Source organism: Polyodon spathula, chromosome 4 (genome assembly GCF_017654505.1).
Source record: "Polyodon spathula isolate WHYD16114869_AA chromosome 4, ASM1765450v1, whole genome shotgun sequence".
Lineage (NCBI taxonomy): Eukaryota > Metazoa > Chordata > Actinopteri > Acipenseriformes > Polyodontidae > Polyodon > Polyodon spathula.
In genome coordinates this window covers 9,794,378-9,818,094 of record NC_054537.1, presented here as the reverse complement: position 1 = coordinate 9,818,094, position 23,717 = coordinate 9,794,378, and the positions used below count along the sequence as shown (strand labels likewise).

The 23,717-nt window shown below is 37.1% G+C and overlaps 1 protein-coding gene across 1 annotated transcript; it reads left to right on the top strand.

Annotated features, from left to right (window-relative positions):
• The first annotated feature begins 467 nt into the window (after positions 1-467).
• LOC121314148 (zinc transporter ZIP12-like) lies at positions 468-15,658 on the top strand. The gene is made up of 13 exons (XM_041247138.1): positions 468-559; positions 2,350-2,660; positions 4,190-4,474; positions 5,041-5,248; positions 6,758-6,939; positions 7,246-7,417; positions 8,658-8,830; positions 9,810-9,962; positions 10,794-10,901; positions 11,325-11,412; positions 11,854-12,012; positions 12,203-12,390; positions 15,004-15,658. The coding sequence occupies exons 2-13, from the start codon at positions 2,352-2,354 to the stop codon at positions 15,130-15,132; spliced, it is 2,154 nt and encodes a 717-aa protein (XP_041103072.1). The 5' UTR covers positions 468-559; positions 2,350-2,351; the 3' UTR covers positions 15,133-15,658.
• The last annotated feature ends 8,059 nt before the right edge of the window (positions 15,659-23,717 follow it).

Genomic DNA, 23,717 nt, shown 5'->3' with positions numbered 1-23,717 from the left:
TTGAATAATCTAAATTGAGTTTCTCAAGAGGTGTTTTTCTTAAGATTGACTAAATAGTATTAATATGAGATTAGAATAATTATTGAACCCTTGTACTGTGTTTGAATATTAATTAATCTTCATCAAGAAGAATCAGCTAATTGCCCTACTAACTTCCTGACATTTACTTTAACAAATAAACTGCATAGTTAGAAGGAATACATTTTACAAGGTCTGAGGTGCACAGTAACGGTTCATTGCATTGGGAATTGGAACAATATACTATACTTTAAGCCTTGTTTTTTAAAGCTATTTGAATAATAATGAGGGTAGTGTATTTCTATTGTGCAGCATAAAAATAACACACAGGCAGCAATCATACAACAGTCTCCCCCATGCCTAAAATGCCCTCATTGTTAAAATAAAAGCAGCTTTCACCATGGCAACCAGAACCCTGCAAGGTTGTTGTTGCTAATCCTTTTCAGCTTTATTTTTTGTAAGAGGTTTAACTCATACTCTGGAATTAACATAAAATTATACATTTCTGTACAGAGAAGGAGCTGATTTTCCAGCCTGAAAGGTAAGATTTTCTACAAATTACTTTTCCTGCCTTGTACTGTATCAGTTTGTAGCAACATGGAGTTCCTTTTCTAATTCCAAGTCTGTTCATTTCTACAAAAAAAAAAAACATTGACTCATCAAATGTGTTTTTGGCCCAGATGTTTTTTGTTACTTTACCGTGATTTTTTGTTGTTCAGTAACACAGTAACATGTTTATCTCTCATTTCTGAGCTGTTGTAGCCAGTTTGTGGTGTGATGATGCCAGTGTACTCCAATTGAAATGTTGTTTACCTGTTTTACAATATGTTACATAAATTTAGATTTTCTGCTATTTTTAAAATGTGAAAAATGTTTGTGAATAATAGGTTAAAGACTGGATGAATCACTGTGGTCTGTGACCACGAAGCAAGCATCAGACTGATATAGGGGGAGCTCAAAAAACATATATTTATGTTGAAAAAGCACATTGGATAATTTCTCTCAGCAACCAATACATTTATAACATTTTTAGGGCATGTATATTATATTATATTTTTATCTGGTCATTAGGAAAATCCATGGTTGTAGAATTGTTTTTGTGAAATCCACAAAGCTGTGGATCAGATTCCATTTACTGGTAACCTGGCTAGCTTCCAGGATGTAGCCGGCCTAGTAGATACCAGGATGTCGTCACAGTCCTAGAAGAATTGCCGCTAACTGGAAATGGAGCAGTGTGCTCAGCAAACCTGTAGCATCTCTGGATACAACCCACATTCCAACAAGGCAAGCTCTGATATTAATGGCTAGAGCCTGTAGTTTTTCACTCTTTGTCTGCTTACATGTAATTCACCCAACAAGCAAATACAACCTAAAACTAAAGCATGATGCTTTGGGTAATAAGGAAAGCAACAACATTTCTGAATTAACTTTTGAGAAAGAAAATGAATACTAATTTACTGATTGACGATAGTCGATGACCAAAGCATACATGTAAGACGGACATTTTATGCTGCAAGAAGCTGCCAGTTTAAAGTTTAACTAAGTCAGTTTATCCAAGAATATATATACAAAAAAAAAAAAAAAAAACAACATGGGAGGTGTGATATTTCTAATTTGCAAAAAAAAAAAAAAAAGTAAAAAAAAACCTGACCATCATAAAACATTAAATTATCTACAAGCAGAACGCTTTTGTATAAGAGACCACAGCCTCTCCAGTGACAGCCGTTAGTGGCAGGTACCCCAACATTAATGTGTATGTTGCATCCTTGAAATTCATAGTAGAAGTAGCAAGAGGCACTCCCTCCAGGAGACTGTTGCTTCATAATCACCACTCAAGCTTGACCAATTTTGTAGTACAAACACATGGGGGTAGGAAATATAGCATGCTGGACAACCCAACAGATGGAAGCCATGAGAATGTTTACCTAACTACAGTATTTCAGCCGGTGCTAATCAAAAGATTTTTTAAACTGCTAAATAAATATTACATATCCTGCAATAACTGAAGCAAAAGTGAATTATATATAATGTTCAAGACGCAAATAAAATATCTAACACTATATTAAGTATATCCATGTATGCTTGTGTAAGAGAGTCAAATTAAATTTTAAAAGCAAAGTTTTTAATCCTTTTGTTGCAGACATTTGGCTTTGCTTCTAACCAGACAGCCCCTTTGTCTCGGGCTATTGCAGCTTGGAAGTTCCCTGCAGACCTCCTGTTGTTCAGTAACAGCTTGTCAACGTAAATCAGCTTAGGGTACCAAATGAATAACGCCTTCCGAACTGCACACATGCTCTCTTACTGAAACGTTTCTGCTATTTTCCCTCACAGATATGGCTATCATGAAAGGTGCCAATGCACCAAGGCTGGTGATTGCAGCTAAAATGCTACTTTGGAACAAGGGTTTCCTACTTCTGGTGGTGCAATTCTGTGTTACAGTGAGGGCCTTTGAAACAACAGAGCCTGAAGCACACCACGTGGAGGCTGACAGACAGGAATACCTGAGAGAAGTTTTACAAGTTTTGTCTGTTGAACAACAGTCTCAGCTGAACCGAAATCAAACTCAGTCTTTAATTAAAGTGTTGTTTGACATTTTGGAGTGTCCAAAGCGGATTGATGGAACACAACAACAGTGTGATCAGGTTGGTGCTCTCAGAATCATTTATGAAGAACCGATTAAAGAATAATTCGTATTTGTCATGTATGCTTTTTGTGCGAACAAAATCTGTTTACGGGTATATTGTCTTAATGTTTTTTGGTGATGGCTGTAAATGAGAATTGCTAAGAAATACACAGGTATAGCACCAGCAGATTGTTATACCCAGTTTAATAAAGTCAAGTGTATGTTCCAGAAATGCAGCAGGTTTAACTTTCAGCACTAATTACCTACATAATAATTAACTACATAGTTTCAGTGTCTTTAAAATGATATAGCAGAATACCCAAGCCCGGGACAGGTTAATCGATCTGCTTTGCTGAAAGTATTTTTCAGAGTCTGATCTTCTCAGATTAGTTTTTGTTCCCCCCACTAGACTTAAAAGTCTGCAGTGTTGACAGAATTATGAATATATCTTATTCAACTACCACTAAATCCTTTTTTTTTTTTTTTTGCTATTAGTCAATATAGGACTAGTTAGGTTTTCCAAACTGTTTCCCATAGTTAACTGTTTGAACAAATGATTTGTTTATAAGCAAATATGGTTACACCCACTTGAATGACCTCCCGACCAACTGACCTTTAAGTGTATTCTAAATGCTACAGTGTACAATCAAAATAGACAAAGCTAGTAACTGGACATTCAAGGTAAAAAATCATGCATACATTAAAACGTAGGCCTCATGCCAAGTTTTAATCTGTCCAGGCCATGAGATTAAAAAAACGTTCTTTTTTGCAAGGGATTATAAAGCGATTGACTACATCCTACTCTTTTTTTAATAAGCATTTAATATGGCAGACATCTTCACTGCCTTTTAAATCTGCATGGAGCTCAATACATATTAAGGCAGATAAATTAAATATGTTTAAGTGGGATGCCGCAGTAAGCATTGTGCTGATGTTTTTGATGTAAAGTGTGCATTGAATTGATCACCTCCAACAAAGGATAGCATTTAAGTTGTCACACTACTTCACAGTATTATGACTACATTGTATGAAAGTCATGGCAACTCATTTGATTCAATTCCGCACCACACCTTAGCTAGGATGTTTATGCTGTTAGATGAATGCAGTTACAACAAGGTGAACTGAAGTACTTTCTGCTGTGTTTTTTATAGAACCATAGGGTTTCTCTGAGCTTCCTCTTGAAAAATTATTTTGCTTAGGGTCCATAACCATTATTACATATTGAAAAGTGGTTATGTATCACTGGTTCAATATGAAAGCTAGTGATAAGCCCTCTTTTCAAAGTGTGTAGGATACATTATATAGCACAATAATGTTGCACTGCCTGTGCAACACAAATATGCTTCCCCACAATCAGCCTTGAGGAGCCTTTTCAGAAGCACTTTTGTTCTGGAATAGTAAGCATGGCAAGTCAAGCAGACAACAATATAGAATCATATAGACCACACATACATGTACATTCGAAGCAGGTAAGGAATTTAATCATATCAGGAAAAATTAGATGATACTGTAGATAACTGTAACAACCAGCATTTTGTGTCATTTCAGTGCCTCTCACCAGATGTGCTGTTTTCTGCTGTGGGAGAAGGTGCCAATGAACACACTGATGAAGAAGGTTTTCAGAAGATTTCGACTGTCCTTCTTTATTATATCATAAACATGAGAGATGTCTGCACCTTAAACTCATCTGCCAATTCTCCAGACTACCAGTTCTACCTTACTGCTGTGTTGGGCTTCAATCACAAAGAAGACTTTAAATATCTCACACAAAACGAAACTGAAAGCATCTTGGAAGTCATTAACCTGCATTACGTGCCTTCAACAACAAGCCAGGTGAATGAGCTACATTAATGACAAACATCGGATACGTCTCTATGTTAGCAGGTCTTCAGGGTTTGAAACATTTATACTATGCTCAATAGAGGGGTACCCTCAATCATAGCACTGCTTGAAGAATTGAATTACTGATGAAACAATTTAAAAGGTGTTTTATGTCTTGCTTATTAAACCATATAGCCTTTTGTTGCAGACAGGACAATTATTTATTCACACATACCAAGATGTTTAGTCAGCAAATAGTAAAACAGGCTACAAATGCCCTCCTGTCCCCACAACCCAACACGTTGTAGTATTTCCATCAGCCAGAGTGTATACTGTTCAGCACCCTTTCAACGAAGAATTACTCCCCAGAATGGACACTTTATTACTTCAACTATTTCAAAATCTCTCTCCAACCCGTATTTAACCTTCAAATTCATAAAACAATTTGTGCTTTAGGTTATAGTAAACAATGTAGTTTAACAGTATGGTATGGGTATAAATATAGACACATTACATTACTAAATATAGATAGTACTAAACTTGTTTGTTTTCCAAAAATTGTATTCCAACTTCTTTAGTGCACAGATGCGATGCTCTTAACCAGGGAAGCTGGTATTCTGGATACTCGAGGTGCAGACAGAAAAGCTGTACCAAAACTGGCTGCTGCAATTATCACTCGCGCTCTGAAACGGAATTGCTTTAGCAAACACAACCTACCCTTACCAGGATTCTTCACTGAATACATCTTCCATTCCCTGAACAGTACAAGTAATATAAGCACAGCAGGTAAGATCACATTTATACATGTATTTTTAATTTAGTTGATCAACGTAGTTGATGAATCAGTCTCAGTCAACACGAAGGCTAGTTAGCCTAATGCAAACCCTATCTATGAGTCTTTAAACACAGTGAAGGTGTATTTGGACAATGGTTGCAACCAGTGACAGTAGCAATATGTCACAGTCATGTTCAATATGGGAAAACTTCCTTCTTTGCTTTTTAACTAGAACAACTTCAGTTCTAGTCATTTAGCATCTAGAATCCTTTAAATAAAGCATGTTATTTAAGAACTTAAGTGTTCTGGTGAAGTTGCTAAATTAGTGTCATAGATAGCCCATTTGAAATGATGATAGCTAATGTGAATTTACCATTTCTCAAATAGCAAAAAAAATATTTTAAGCTAATTTGGTCAAACATATTAGTTGGTCAATATTTGTGACAAATACACATAGAAAAGGGAAACAGCTGTGGTCTGGAATGTGGCTAGAACATAAAACAATGACCTTTACCCCATTCCCCTAGACATGATCAAGGCAAGTGTCCAGGAAGTTTTTATAATAAACATCTCCTCCAGTTCCCCAAGCAAGTTGTTCAATAAATGGAATCCCTATAGAAGCTATATTGATATGGTCTGTAAAGATAAGGGCACTTCTGCCTATGTTTGTAGAAGATGCAGTCAGACTGTGTGCACACTTTATTATTCCACTGTACTTATATAGAAATAAATAAGACCAGTATCAAAAATAGACACAAAGTCGATGGTTCCTGTTGAAATCTTTAAAGACATTGCCAGTGAACTCTTGCCAACACTTCAAACTCAGCACAGAAATCACAGGACACATGGAAACTGGAGACAGACTTAAAGTAATTGTAGCTAACAAAACAGTTCCATAGATCTTGGCCATGTTACACTTCCATAGCTAGAGATCTCAAAATGTGCAGTTTTGAAATAAACCAATGTTATAGCACACATGTATTTTCATATTACAATATTGTATTTGCCACTACTTTAGGTTAAAGGAAGCTCTCGGTTTATATACCTTATACTTATGGTATGTGTTTGCACTTGCACGCCCTGGGTCACTTCCCCTCAGCAGTGTCTTCTGGTCAGAGTAATTTACTGGTTGAAAGTACTGTATGTCAGTCAGCTGTGATTGGTTATTGGAGAATATCACTCTCCAGGTGAAAGTGTAAAAAACATGGCTTGTAAACAAAGATGAATAGAACCTAGCGCCGTATCAGCTATCAAGTTTTAAAATAAAAATACATGTTTGCTAGAACATTTTGTTAGCTACAATTACTTTAAATCAATGGGTAGGAAACACTTTTTTACTCAAACAGTGATACGTGATTAGAATGGGTTACCAAGCCACATTTTTTTTGATGCTGAATTGCTGGGATTCTTTAAGACCTGATTTTGGGTATCAATTTGTTTCTAGGAACCGGGCAGGCTTTGATGTTTCTACATTTTTCTTATGTCCTTATAACTTGACTGCATTTCTTCCTGATCATTAGACCTTGACCACCTGCTTCATCAGCTGGGACTTGGAGGAAATCTGGAGCATCAGAGACGCAGGGGGAGGAGAAGCACAGCTTTCAGACAGCCGCAGGACTCATCACACCTCCCTGTTCAAAGACACACAGATCATCCAGACTGCCACCATGACCTTCTACAGCACATCCCAGACTGGACAAAGGTAAAGCACCCAGCAAGTTAGAGAACGAAGAAGCTGGATCCCAAGGGTGCATTTAACTTGGGGTGTACTGGTTTATGTCCATGAATTTCTAGAAAATATAGTTAATCAAGAATACATTGTATTATTTAAAAAATATGTCATGAGGGAGGTAATGATTTTGAACTCAACAGAAATTGAAGTTTTAGTTGCCTAGAGAAGGCTTTTGTGAAATTTAATTGCAATTGTTCAGTCTGACAAAAGGTAAATAAGGTGTGTTCAGCCCCTGGGCAAATGTTTGATCTCAGCACCTCATCTTTCTTTAAACAGGTTTGTTTCTCAGCCAAGCAACTTGTGCAGATTCATTTGCAAGGCAGCCATCCTTCGATTTCTAAAGAACACTTTAACCAAATTAGCCCTGCCATCATCCAGCAGTTGCTTAGTGGTGCATGTGAAAGCAGGGAACAGGAAAACACAAGCTCTCCTCCAAGTGCCATAGAGAGTAAGTGTATATGTCTGGTAAACCCATCTTATATCCCCATGAAGAGAGATTTCAGAGCAACGTCTATTTTTGTAACAGAAACATACAGCTGGCTCCTCCAGACCCATATCGTGGTGAGACAATGCAATGGCACATACTGTATCTCATTAAAAAAAAAAAAAATACCCATGATTCCTTCTATTCTGACCACTGTGTAAATAATGGCTGATAGTTTGTGGAGTTTCCACCGCTCTTTAGAAAGATTTTTTGGAGGGTATCAAATTATAGGCAAGTATATTAAGAATCATTAATTCATTCATTACACAAACTGTACTTCGTAGTTACAGTTGAACTCAATGATACAAGAACAATTTATCTATCCTCAGGTATATGGAATAACCCCATTTTAACTTACGAAATAATGTCTAAAGGGTGATTTGTGGATTAATGTTGGCATAAATACAATTAGTGACATTTGTATTGATAAATCCTTTCCCTCTCTAAGAGCACTCAGAGTAAAATATAATAATTTGTATATAATCATATTAAATCTACTCTTTCGAAACGACATAAAAGGAAATCTTGTCGTCCACAAATTACCAAATTGGAACAATTTTTATATGATTCTATGAATGCACATAGATTTGTTTTAAAATTATACAAATTGTTTCAAGATAGTCAAATTGACTTTGATAGCTCTTTAAAAGCTTACTGAGAAAGTGTTTTGAAAACAGAGTTCAGCAACAATACGTGGAGATTGATCAATAAAAATGTCAAATTATCCTCACAAAATGCTAAGTTGTGTTCAATTCAATATAAAATACTGCATAATGTTTACTTTACCCCCTCCAAGTTATATAATTGTAAGCGGTCAGATAATTCTTCATGCTGGAGTATTTTCCAGGATGTTTTGATTTAGCCATTCCTCAACTGACATATTACTAAAAAGGCTGAAATTTACTTTAAACGACATTATGTTAATAGCTGATGGAGTGATCTTGTTTGATTTGTTTTTAAGAGCATCCATCAGAGACTACATCCTTCTAGATCAATTGTATTTAGAATGCATGGAATCTTTCCATTGCAGTGTGTGTGTGTGTGTGTGTGTGTGTGTGTGTGTATATATATATATATATATATATATATATATATATATATATATATATATATATATATATATATATATATATATATAAGCCCAGGGATCTTGCTGAAGCTCAAGTTTCATTTTTAACTTTTTTTTTTCCTTCTTTCTGTGCAGAATATGGCTACAGCACATTGGCTGTCTTGATAATCACACTGAGCTCTATGCTTGGCATCACTCTGATCTTTTTCAACTCCTGTCAACAGACCTACGCTCTTATACTGCAGCTGTTTGTAGGACTAGCAGTAGGGACACTTTCAGGTGATGCACTTCTGCACCTCCTGCCACAGGTAATGAGCAGCAATGAACAGAATAACAAAAAAATAAAACACGATGCGACTGCATACACAATTTCACTACCAAATTCAGAACTCTAAAAAAACACAGGTTTACACCACATTGCTTTGTGAAAGTGAGATGCATATTGTGGACATACATAGTATTTGTGGCGGGTTTGCATAATCATCTGAAAATAAGCCAATTGTATGAAATGCTAATCTTTAAGTAGGGTGCTGACTAACAATTTAACTAAAAAGTGCCCTCCCATAAACACAAACAAAAAACCACAGGGTCTATGTTAATGATCTTAATACCACCCTACAATTTATAAACCTCATTTTACACAGACCTTATTGGAGTAATGCTAATAAGTGGGTCAATAAATCAACCCTGGTATTCAGGTCTGTCACTGTTTAGGTTATTAAACTAGAACCCCGTATACAAGTTTACCATAGCAAAAGCAAAGTGTAATCAAACAGTGAAAGCATGGTAACGAACAGGCAAGTGAAACAGGTAGTGCTGTGTGATACATTGCCATTACAGATTCTCCTTTGTTGGTTGAGATAGAGTTCAAACCTCTAAAGCCTTGTATAGAGACAAGCCTGGCTCTGTTGCATTGTGGTTAAGAGGCTTGCCTCCACACTATTACATACGCATATTAAAAAGCATTGCAAATAACAGTAGCTGTTTAGTATAACCACAGGAAACCCAAGGCAAAATGACAATGCATATTTACTAGGGCAAACTTTTATAAAGGCTCATTTGTGGCTGCAATACAAGTTTTAGGCTAGCAATGTTTTCTCACAAAGAATAACTGCACAACTAAAGCTTAGTGAAATGCTGAAAGGGGTGGATTTCTAAATAACCTGGCTCCCCTAACCAGGCACACTGTACTATATCTCTCTTACCCTCTCTTTGTCATTCTTCGATCCTTGCACTAACCAGGCACACAGTACTGTATCTCCCTTACCCTTTCTTTGTCATGCTTAGATCCTTGGCCTGCATGACCATGCGCATCATGAGGAAGACAATTCAATCAAAGAAAAAGATTACCTCTGGAAAATTCTAGGAATGCTTGGGGGAATCTATGGGTTTTTCCTCATTGAAAAGATGTTTTTTCTTCTTGTATCATCAAAAGGTCAGGTAAGAGATGCATGCAGTGGGTAAACAGCACCTTCAAGGCAAATACATAGTTTATAATTCTATGTTCACTGAAAGAAAAATGTATTTTAAAAAAACTTGAAAAAGGAGTAAGTTAGTTCACTTAAAATGATCAATATAGTTTTGGGACACAAGGAATTCCCTTGAATGACAAATGCTATGAAATAAATATTGCATTACCATGTTCAGGTAACAAATTAGGCTGATCAACTCCTCGCCATAGGTCTTTTTAGGTCTTATACTCTAGATTGTCATAATATCAGGGCTAGGATGTAGTTGCATAGTTACACACCTCTCCCACAACCCAATTGTAGGAGAAGGGTTTTGAAGGACAACAATGAAAGGATTTAAATCTTCTTATTAATAAATATAATATATATATATATATATATATATATATATATATATATATATATATATATATATATATATTTTTTTTTTTTTTTTTGACGAGTATCTTCCACATAAAGTACTCCAGTCTTTGCTCCAAAACCTCAAACTACATATATTATGATGCTCTATGAGGTTACAATGAATAGTACTTAGTTTTATAATAAAATTGTTAACTCTGCAATATATACACTTTTACTAGCAACTGGGTTATTCTGGTTGGAAGAAGCAGCGTGGGTGTTTTTCGAGACCTGAAACAGACTGGACAGTGAACCAGGACTACTGTCTGCTAAAATGTAAAGCGTAAGAGACTATTAAGGAACACAGTTAACAGATACCAAGGAATTGTACTGGAGAATACAATTTAAAGACACTGTTGCTTTATCTGCCACACTACTGGACTGTGTGTGCTTTTTCCTACAGGATCATTCATTTGCAAATGGCCACTTGGGACATTCCCATGACCTTCCTCTAGAATCTAACTGCAGTGGCCAATCAGAGCGAGAAAAATCCACATCAACTATGCAACTGGTGAGTAATCCCTCTGATTTATTATGTTGCCCTATTTTCCTATTTACATCCACAAACTGAACAAAACAAAGTGGCGAAGGAGGGGACACAATGTATGCCAATTAAACCCAGGTTTTAACAATGAAACAACCAGGGCAGCAGTTTTGTAAGGGAAAAACATGGTAGAAAAATGACTGCACTGCTTTTCACATAAAATAAATAATTCTGAAGTGTATTTAAATACGTGCTACACATTCAAAGTGCTGAATTTGGTTCAGATTCAAAACAAAATCCCCATGTTCCATTGAGTCCTTTTTAAATGGATGGAGGTGCTGCCAACTGTAAATAATCACAGGGCTTGGTTTGGGACCCAACCTTACAGTATAACATGCATTCTTATAATGAAGTACTTTAATAGACTAAGACTATGTTATCACAAAACAGGGAATTCCAGAAGATTCTGAAAACACTGAAATTACTTCAGATGATGTACATATACATGATGAAGAACATGTTCCTACAAGCGGCAAAAGTAAGAGCTTAAAATATACCTGATATATGGTACATTGTATGACATGATTGTGGACAGTTTGTCATTAATGGCTTTTATTTTTTACACCATAAGAGAGTACTGGGAGTATCCAGTTCATGTTGGATAGAACCTATGTTTATAAACATTTTTAATCTCAACTCAAACACACTCCACATGTTACCTTAGCTACCACCAAACACCACAGATCAAGTGCACCAAAATGCCCCTTGGCCCACTTGAGATGACATCTTAACAGTAGGGATTTAAATTAACCGGAGAATACAGAGAATTAAAAAAAAAAGACATTAGACACTAAGGTAACCCAACACTGACTTAGCTTGAACCAAAACGATATATAATACAATACAATACATAATGGCAAAAACTATAAAACAGACCTTTTACCGGAGACTTTCTGACTGACTATGCTTCTGTCCTCAGAACAAAGGATTTCCTTGCTGGCTGTCATGGTTATAGTTGGAGACAGCCTTCACAATTTTGCGGACGGACTAGTAATAGGTGCAGCCTTTTCATCATCGGTGGAGACTGGCATGGCAACCACTGTTGCCATTTTATGCCATGAAATCCCTCATGAAATGGGTAAGATCTAAATGACACTAAACTGACAACAAAGTGTGCTTAATAGATGACCATGCATGCAATCTAAATTGTACATTTAGATATTTTAAATGTATGGCCTTGTTTATTCACACTAACTAGCATTATGTACCCTTTACATAAAAAGCCCTGCATATCTCAATTTTGATGTATTTTGTCTGCCTCATGCCAGGTGATTTTGCGGTGTTGCTGAATTCTGGACTCTCAGTAAAGAATGCCATGCTGATGAATTTTATCAGTGCGCTCACAGCCTTTGTCGGGCTCTACATTGGACTCTTTGTCTCGACGGACACAGACGTCCAGCAGTGGATATTTACTGTCACTGCAGGAATATTCTTATACCTCTCACTAGTGGAAATGGTAAGCATCACACAATGTCCATAATGTAATAAAGTTCAGTTACTTTATTGAAAAACTAGAAATTGGATGTTTTTAGAATAAAAAAAAATAAAAAATAAGGGCAATGTCACATCAGACAGAAGGATTTTGGAAACATGAAATAAAATGGCTATTTGAAAAAGTACACCAGCTCTAGCTGTAAGGACACTGATATCTCTTCAATTGTTCTAAATGGTAGTGGATCTGTGTACTGCCATCGTTTTGTCAGTGGTCTATATCATTAACATAATATCAAAGTGTGGGAGTTGTATCATTGATATGCATGCTGAATACGAAGTCAAATATCTCGTATTCAGCAAACGTTAGGTCTTTGTCATCTGGAGCACAAAACAATCACAAGAGCATGTTGTGGCCATCTTAGGTTACAGATCATAGTGAGCCCTTAGATTTTGCCACAGAAGTCAATAAACCTGAAAATATGATTATTAGTGTGATTTGAAAATTCATAACAGATTCTCTAATGGAGATGCAGGGATTGCTTAAGTATTAGAACATTGCAAAAATAGTAGAACATTGCTCAAACTCTTGCTAGCCCCACTGCTGATTTTAAATTGCAAAGTTTTAAAGAATTAACAAATGCTACAGACTACATTCAGACTTAGGAACAAATTCCAGTTGTCCCAATTCGGACAACTAGGGTTTTTTTTTTTTTTTTTTTTCGGTATCTAATCAATTTATTGGGTGTGTTTTATATACATATATATATGTGTGTGTGTGTGTATATACATATATATACATATATACAGTATACTACTACAGTATACAGTATACTAGTATCAATTTGTAAAGAGCTTTAAGAATAAGAATCTAGAATACCTTCAGTTTTACATTGCTCATGACTGATCACTGCATTTCAAGTTTCTGAAAATCCACCCACACTCCGCCTACTTCTACCTTGTGTTTTATAACCGCAGAAAGTTTAGATATATACAGTGAGTGTATATGTTGGTCTGCAGCTATCATCTGACAACCAACACAATCCTTTGGCAGAAATACAAAATGGAACAGAGTACCAGTTATCTAGCAAGCAATTATTATCCATAAATCAGAGCAGAGCAGAGGCTTCACTTGGTTCAATGCGCAATTTAAATCAAAGCACTACAGTGAAGCAACTCGTACATTCATATGTGGATAACACAAAAAACATATATTTGTTTTAAAATGTGTTTTATAAGAATAATACAGTTTTATAAGGTTACTTTTAATCAAGGGTTTAGTGTATTGAGCAACGCAGGAAGCCGAGCATACTGTAGAAAATCAGTGGTGTTAAATGTGCTGTTTCATTTTGCTACAGCGTTAGTTTGATCTTGTTTCAATATTTGTTGCAAATTGCAGCAAAACTCAATGGCAGTGCCCGAGAACACAGTAGGACTCGGGCACTGGAATATCACGCATCCATGTCCAGCTTTGAAAAACTGTATCTGCACAGGCATGGAATCATGCAGGGATACAGGATTCTATGGGGATACAGAAATCTGCGTAACACCGGAAGTAATTGAATCTTACGCTGCTCTGCGTTTAAATGCTGACTCATGACACCTCTAAAAGTATTAAGTATGGCATCATGCTGACTTTTGCATTATTTTGACATGTTTTGATGTTTTAAAAGTACATCTCAATTATAATACCGAAAGTTCACTTTTTAAAAACACATTAATAGCGTAAGTAATGAACCGCTGAAGCATGCGCATATCTCAAAATAATGCAAAACGGATGGCCAATGGTGCTTAATGCAGCATGCAAATGCGTTTGGTTTCTAAACGCCAATCAATGGAATAAAATGGTTCAATAATACTATAGTGTGCGGTGTTTGCCTACAGGGCTGACCATGATTGGGTTGTATAGGGTTTTTTGTATATGAATATAAAATAAACCTGATTACACTGTGTTTGTATTTTTAGCAGTATTAGATGATGTTTGTTTTTTTTAATCCCCAATATGTGTGTGTGTGTGTGTGTGTGTGTGTGTGTGTGTGTATATACACACACACACACACACACACACACACACACACACACACACACACACACACATATATATATATATATATATATATATATATATATATATATATATATATATATATATATATATTATATATAAATATACCAATATTTTAGCTCAAAGATACCAAATACTTTCAGAGATACCAAAATACTTTGTAAGTAAAGGGTCTGAGGGAAAAATGGACAATACAATCCCCATTCCTAGTCTTGCTGTAAATAATCTGTTGCTATAATTTGTGCCGGTACCGTATGTGTGTGTGTGTGTGTGTGTGTGTGTGTGTGTGTGTGTGTGTGTGTGTGTGTGTGTGTGTGTGTGTGTGTGTGTGTGTGTGTGTGTGTGTGTGTGTGTGTGTAAAATGGACTGGAGAGGAGAGAGAGAGAGAGAGAGAGAGAGAGAGAGAGAGAGAGAGAGAGAGAGAGAGAGAGAGAGAGAGAGAGAGAGAGAGAGAGAGAGAGAGAGAGAGAGAGAAGAATTAATCTTCTTTACTTTTATAAAAAATATTCAATAAGGGAATAAAAGTGGCTTCAGCCTAAATGAATAAAATGAGTTTTTGTTTTTCCTTCGCAGCTTCCAGAAATGACCCATGTACAGACTCATCGCCCCTGGTTAATGTTCTTCCTGCAGAACCTGGGACTCCTGCTGGGCTGGGCCTGTCTCTTGGTCTTGGCTCTTTACGAGCATGAGCTTAAATTCTGAATTATCCAAAGCATCTATCTAAGAAATATAATTACTGTATAACTGTATACGGGAACTCTTATTATAGCAACAGTTTGTATAAACTAAATTAGACAAGTTACAATTCTTAAATAAAACCAGTGGTCATACAAAATATAGACTTTGTAGAACAGTTGTTTGTTCTCTATTAAAACAACTTCACTTGATTTTTTTGTTTAATCAATTAAACTAGTGTTTATTAGTGGTCATTCCCTGGATGCAGTCCATGTTTACAGGTGAAAACCTCAAGGCGAGGAGTTACCTGGTGATTAAACCACTACTTTAAAAGGGAGGAATTTTTTGTTCACCTGTCAACAAGCAACTATCTTAGCAATGCACATTAAATGCTAACTAAACACAGAGCTCTTTCGGAGCGCTAACTAAACTTTCAGGAACAGCCCTGTCTAGCCTGGGACAGCCCAGCAGTTTGCCCGACACAAAAACAACACGAGTACACACAGTACCTCTCTTGTGACTGCTCGGCAACAGGGCACACACACACACACACACACGCATACACACACACACACACACTCACACACACACACACACACACACACACACGCATACACACACACTGACACACTCACTGACACACACATACACACATATGCTTTTACTTTCACTTATTCTGCCACTGAATTCCTACAATATTGGATTTTTTTTTTTTTTTACTTGTGTAAATGCACTTTAGCTAAATTCAATTAAACACAAAATCATTTTACACCAAACCAAAACTACAACATAGACCTTACTTATGTTTAAGGGTTTCACCACTATTTAGTAGTACAAAGAAACAAAGGTGCAAAATAAACAACACTTTTACACTTCAATTCTGTACTTGGTATACATATATTATGTTAACAGAGCTAGATTTTGTGTTTCACTGTACTTTAATAGCACTTTTGTTATGTCATGTAGCCTGGTGTCTATGTGCAGCATCTTTGGACCTGCAGTTTAACACCTTAGCACTAATAACAAGTAGAGTATATAAGGAGGGCAAGCCTTCCCAAATAAGGAGTTTCACAAGAAATCTCTTCAATGATAGGACAAGCTCAGATAATGAACATAGTTCTTAGTACTATGACTTTGCAACATTGCTCATTGTGTGCTGATGGTGCTGGATTATTTTGCCCATTTGGCAAAATATATGTGCCAAGATATGGATACAGAAAGGCCACAATTATTTGACTGTTATTACTCACCCGTGTATGCTACCACTAAACTTGGAATTGCCGTTGAAGCCTCTGCATGCTAGCATAGCCACAATGCTAACAACAGAATGCTTTACAGGGAAATAAACATATACAGAATAAAAACGGGTACATGTTATTGTACTTTCCCCTTACCTTTTTATAATGTTTGCAATCATTCTCATTTATTTATTTTTTTTTTCTGTTTTTGATAAGTCTGTGTCGAGGTGCTTGACTAGGAATTCAAAAGCTGCTGGACACCAGCCATAGACATACTAATAAAAGCTTGATCAGCCAAAATGTATTTACATATAAGCAACAGCAACATCTAGTGCCCATCAGTGTATTTCCAGTAAAATAAAGAAAATTTGAGGCTATTCCATCCAAAAACCTCCCTTTAGGAAAGTATGTTTGTGCTGTATCTAAAATACTGTCACAGGAAACCACTGATGTACTAAGGATGCAATACGCAATATACTGTGTACTTCTTGTTCAGTACATGCTGTTTTTGTACACTAATACTAGCTGAACTTCCTGATATGTTATTTGCTTATTCCTATAAAATTATAGGTAGGGTGTTTTTGTGATCAGCATGTAAGGGCAATGGCTTCTCAGATCAAATGGTTTGTAAGTAAAAAAAAATAAGTGGTGGTTTTAAAGTGAAGAAAGTATACCTGCACATGGCGTAGGCAACAGTTTCTGAAATATGGAGGGTGGTTAAAATTAATTACTTAACTATTACTTGTTGAACTTCATAGCAAGGGGTGCGGAGACATGCCGTCCGCTCCCAAGCCAAGATGGGTGCGACCGCCGTCGCTCCAAGCCAGAAATGACAGGAAGGAGCCGCCGTCAGAACTCCCAGATACCAGAGAGGGATGAAGGAGCCGACACGTCGCCCCACGACGCAGAGAGGGATGAAGCCGCCGTCGCTCCCATAGCCAGGAGGGGTGAGGACCGCCGTTCGCTCCCAAGGCCACAGAGGGGTAGAGGAGCCCGCCGTCGCTCCCAAGCCAGAGGGGGTGAAGCCAGCCGTTCCGCTCCCAGCCCGAGAGGGGTAGGAGCCGCGTCGCTCCCTATTAGCCAGACTGAGGGGTGAGGAGCCGCCGTCCATCCACAGAGACCAGCTAAAGGGAGAGGAGCCGCCGATCGGCTCCCGAGCCAAGAGGGAGGAGAACGCCTGCCGTCGCGCTCCAGCCAGAGAGGTGTGAGGAGCCTACCGTCGCTCCGAGCCAAAAAATGCTGTGGTTTAGCATATCAAGCTACTGTATATTTTGGTTTAGCATATCAAGCTACTGTATAGTCTAGTACTGCAGTAGTCAAGCTCCCTCTTGTGGATAACACCTTGGTTTATTGTGTTATTTCTGCAAACAAAGTATAAATACTAATGCCTCTGTGCTCTAAATTATGATGCAGTAGTGATCAGATGGATTACTACATATTTATATCTTCTACTGTAAGACAATCACGCCACTATGACTGTCAGGTGTATTACCAGGGACTTTTAACAGCAATGGCTTTCTTGACCTCTGCAGACCTCAGTTACTAGACGCAATGTGTTTCAATCACGTCCATAATCTCTAACTGTCTCAATATGGTTCAGCTTGAGGCTGACAATCATTCTCCATGTATTCAAAATCAACCCACTTGATGAATGGGAATCTTAGCTTGTAATCCATTAAAGTGTCTTTAGTGGCTTGAACAAAAGCAGGAAGTTGGCCTTGTTATGAGCAACACCCTCTTTGTGCTGGAAACAGTCAGATGCCTGCGTAAATTAGGACTGTCACCAGCACTGGAATAAAAAAATAAAATAAAATCAAGGCTACATGCAATTGTTTTGAAATGCTGATAGTATGCGGGGAAGGAAATCAGTTGTCTCTACAACCGATATGTGTGATGCCTGAACTGCCTTGCTCAGACACTTCTGAAGATTTGGGGACTTGTTTTTAAGCAAATAGCAATGGCAATGGCAGATTTCTCTCTCTCTCTCTCTCTCTCTCTCTCTCTCTCTCTCTCTCTCTCTCTCTCTCTCTCTCTCTCTCTCTCTCTCTCTCTCTCTCTCTCTCCTCTCTCTCTCTCTCTCTATCTATCTATCTACCCTCTATCTATCAGATATCTATCTATCTATCTATCTATCTATCTATCTATCTATCTATCTATCTATCTATCTATCTATCTAATATATATAATTACTAGAATAGAACATATATACAGTATATTAAATATAAGAATAGGAATGCTTGTAAGACCAAATGGTCTTTTCCATGTCCATTTAAGACCTGTTTTTTATTTTATTTTTATTTCTAGATCATTGTGTTAATTCTTTCTTTTTTTGGCACACTACAACACCTGAACAATATAAAAAATGCATCGCTTTCCTGCATGTTGTAAAGCGTTAGCTTCTCTAAACACTGCTGTGAGCTGAGTACAGTTACACAATCCATCTATATTCCCATAGTACAAAGTGCCACCTACTGACGGGAATTTACTTTGGCACTTCGTGACTTTACCGATCAATTCATTTCACCACGACCTAGTAGATGCAAAGCACTGAATGGAGATAGTAGCCTGAAAAAAAGAAACAACAAAAAAATCTACCTTTTAAGGTAAATATTTTTACTTTTGCTAAGTCTCTGGAATTTCTCCCTCCTCCCTTCTCCAGGGAGAGGCAGTAATAATACCACAGAACACATTTAAGAGTCACTAAAAACCTCATAGGTACACATGCAAAGAGCTGTAGCATGAAGGGGTAGGTCACTGGAGAAGCTTATCCAAGAAACAGCTGCCTGTATTACAAATTCCTGCTCATCTTAACAAACAAGCAGATATTCTATGTGTCAAAGTAGTGTAAATTGTGCAATATTTATATTAAAAAGTATAACAGAGTTAATTACAGCTGGGCATGTATTCAGACTATGCAGTTTGTTGATTGATTTAGTTACTATGGTAATCTGCATAATAAAAGTTCAGTTTGTTCCCAAGAGAAAAATCCTCTGAGACCACAGGACTTAAGAAAAATACAGCAGAGAACATAACGAGAAAACATTAACCAGCGCCATTCCCCAATTTGAAACTACAGTAAATGAGTAACAACAAACAATGCACTCACAATGTCGCTTTTTATATCTGCTTTGTTAATAAACACATGCATTTGTGTGTATTCATCTGAATGAGGAAACACACAATCTAAAGTTATCCATATTAATGTATTTGTTGAACAACGTATTTTATGATTGGTATCTCACAACACACACATGCAGATATGTGAACATAAATACATTCTATATTTATATGACAAAGTGACTGCCCCTGTTTATATTATCTATTATATGTTGCATGTGGTGTGTTAAATGTTGGTGTATAGACATTAGGACACGGGATATAAATGGGTCTGTGTAACACAAGTGTTTAAAATGTATATTTGTATTTAGGCACAAGGATTGCACAGCATTTCACATGCAAGTAAAAAGTATTATGTGAGCACGGGGAATTGCACTTTATTAATTCACGTGCAGTTGTACCGCGCCTGCAATTGAATGATTGATTAGCAATCGAGTCTTGGTACAGCTGCATAAAAACAGCATGTTTTCACCCACTCGGGGTTGGGTGTTCGGTGAGTGGAGATCGGGAGAGTAGGAGAGTTATAATTTCAATTGCTATTTGTGCTGGTGGGACCAGCACGATACTTGTTTATTTAACTCACCGTGTTTGTTTGTCGATCTGCTCACCGTTTGTAAAGTGTTAGTCCGTTTTTGTTTGTCTTTTTATATTGGCATACAGTGCCATGTCCTGTTGTTTTTGTTTGTTCAACTGTTTTATTTACAATAAACCGGCGCAAGTAAGCGCCATCATCATTTCACATCATGTCTTTGTGTTCATTCCTCTTCCTGGTTCTGACCCCGCCCACTTTGGCCGTCTTTGTGACAATTCATTATACAATTAAGTTAACTTGGTTTGCTACTTTTCGATATTAATCGGTAAAGCTTGTTATACGTCGAATTCCCAAAAAATAACAGTTCAACTGAAATAAATTCATATAGGATAACCATCGTTAAAAACCACTTGCTAGTTTTTATTTTCGTACCCAAAATAACAATTTAGAAATCATATATAATTTGTTTAGTTTTTATACTTACTGTCTGTCCAGTCTCCATTCCACTCTGAGTGGCTAAGGGTTGCTGTCAATCACCTTAGTAATCTGTTGTATAGTTTTTCTGTCACTTCACCCAGTTCTGACAGATCTCGTTGACTGAAGCAGTGCCAGAATGCTCTCATTCGTTTAAACGACTGTCGATCATCAAGACCTGTACCGACTGTGCACTTTCATTTGCCAGCTACAGCGCCTTTCATTCAAAGCGCCTACTTTTGAAAGTAGCTGGTTAAGGTGTGTGTAGGCTTTTGTTAGGTATACGGTGACAGTTACTACCGGTAGTTTGATTTGAAAATGAGGTGCAAAAGGAAAACACTTAGTGAGTATTGTGCAAAATCTCCTGACCGACGTCTCTGGGGCAGGACGAAGTGAGCCCGTCTGCCTTACCTTCCAGAGACTCCAGCTGTGCTGAAGAATATTTGTGTGGGATCTTTATCTTTACAAGGTATAGCTCTGCTGTGACCAAACGTTATTTCAATTAGAATGTTGGTAACCATGGTTTTGCTGCATGTTGAACATGATAAAGGGGCTTCACTAAATGAGACGTTTCTCAGTGGTATTCAATTTTGTTTTTGTTTTTTTTAAGAACAAAGGTCAGTTTCACCCATTCTCTGCTTGAATTGAAAAATAAAGATAAAAAAGGTCAATTCTTTTTAAAATAAATGTTGATATTAATTGTCGATTTGGCAAAAAAATAAAAATTGAATAGTTGCAAGCCTAGTTATAAAACTTACCAAGTACCCTTGCCCTTTGATATATTCATGGTAGCCTCCTGGAAAGTCTAATTTAAATCAATACATATACATAGGTAGCAGCCTCTGGAAGACAGCCCTGTAGGTGTTGCGCTCACCAGGTGCCTGGCTGGTAGGATCCGCATTCAGGAGAAACAGCCCCTACTGGATTTGCTTCCCTAACCCGTAGGAGTGCCAGAGCCAGTACGATGCTCCCTCTAGAATCCCCAGAGAGTTCCGGCGACTTCGCGAGCCTCCTCTCCCCTGACTGTATACCCTGCACACCATACAGACTTGCTTTTACCAGCCTCTCAGGGACACTCTCAAAATCAATTTTTATACCTCATATTTGAATTAACAGCATCTTCAGTGATTCAGTGACTCTTGATTTAAGGGTGAAATGCAGCTGTTTCTTAAATGTGGGAAAACCTAGGCAAAGTACATGGAAAATGATTTTACTTGTCCTGCACCCAGTCAATGTTCTTAGAACTACTTTGTTAAAATGCATTACAGTCGGCGCTGTCTAATCAGGATATTGATAATAGGGATTGCTGTTTAAATGGGAGCAGTTCTTCCCAATGCTATTAATGTTGTTTATTTGAAACGTCACTTCGTTTAATTGGGATTCAGTATTTTAAATGATGTATTTAACATTTAATCATAATGTGAAGTGATTTCATTATTTTTCTTGTCATTACAAATCAAAAAAGTGTGACTGAGGTCGTCTGAACTGCCTCTCATTTAATTGGGACAGCGGCTTCTTCGGGATATTTTTCCTTCTCCAGAGGCGTCCCGATAAAACGTCACCGACTGATATAATCAGGTACCAGCAAGCAAGCCCTTGCTAAGTCCTTCCATAGTTAGACTCAAGTAAGCCATGTTAAGGCAGGATCAATCCTGTAGTAATGCTAGTCAATACAGAGCAGGCTTGCAAGGAGCCCAGGGGTTCATGTGGATGACACCTGATACAGTGCAGTAATTCGAAACAACATTTTTTATAATTACCATCACTGGATGTGGCAGGACAAGCCATATCTGTTGAAATGTTGAATCCTTGTATCTAATCACTTCCTGTTTTGTAAATTAGGTTTACTATAGTGGAAAAGTCAAACACAGGAAGTGAAAAGGTACCAGGAATGTATTTGTTTTATTTGAAAACATTGATAAAAAGAGGGGAAACAAAAACGTGAAGCCGTGTTAGCATTCCTTTTAGGCTACATTCAAATGCTTTTCATGTAACCCCACTGCAAAGTGCAGGAAAGGGTGGTTGGTAAAATCACATAGGGGACAGTGTCCGGTAAGAATACAAGTGTTGTTTCCTGTTTGGCTGTTTTCCTAATTAGGGTTAGCTCCCTTGCAGAAATAGCAATATCCTGTTTTGTTGTTTGTTTTTGTTTTTTAATTCAGTAGGGTTTCCAATGAACTTGGTTCCTACACAATTACATGTGAATTAAAGCACACATTTATGTACACGGAGCTGTTCTTGCAGCACCACGATTTCAGGTACAGAGTAATGACTTTGCCCTTTGATACAGCACACCTGATTTGAACTGTATATACCACTTTTTTTTTTTTTTTTTTTTTTTTTAAATCTACCGCAGGAAAGTTTACAATATAACAAAGTCAAAACTTCCATGCTTGCAAAATTTCCACAAAATGCCAACTCTGTAAAACATTTGTTACCTAAATAGACCCCCCAAAAAAGGGACAGTAACAAATAAAACCATAATTACCCCGAAGAACTCAACAGACGGACACTGTGAAGCAACGATAAAGCAACTGAACCAGTGGGAAGGCACTGAGTGATGTTGCACACATCTGCAGGCTTCTTCAGATATTACTGCAAATAGTAACACTGGTATTTCACCTTTGGCATGTTGATGACTATTGTATATATTATTTTGTACTTACTGCAACAGCATTCCATTTCATATCCACGGCTGAACTTTTGGCACTGAACAGCAGACGATTTATTCTTACAATTGGTTTTCTCTGTCAAACTCAGAACAGCATTTGATGCTAAACTTGTAACATTAACTAGCACTAGACTAGTTTAAAAATAAATCACAAATAACAAATTATATTTGGCAAAATGGCTGCATTTTAAACATGAAAAGCTAGTTTTGTCAGGCGTAAATCTGACTGTCTAAGAACATCTGCTTTTAGGACTTTAGCTTTAAATGTATGTGTTTAAAGGAGTAAATGTTATAATGATTTTGTATAGGCTACATTACAGAAAATGTGAGGAAGAGATTCCTAGTTTAATCTGTGGTATTATTTTGTTGAAAAATAATGTACCAGTTGAAGAATTTTTTTTTTTATAAAAGGAACACACAATTCATATTATAATCAATAAGAAGAAGAAAAAGAAGACATTAAGAAACAAAGTGTACACTATATATAATGAAGCAAAATCAATAAACCAGACTGTGGCAGAGCAAAGCTCTGCCCTTTAAATTGGCAGGGATGGGGTTAACTTCCCCTGCCTGCCTGGGT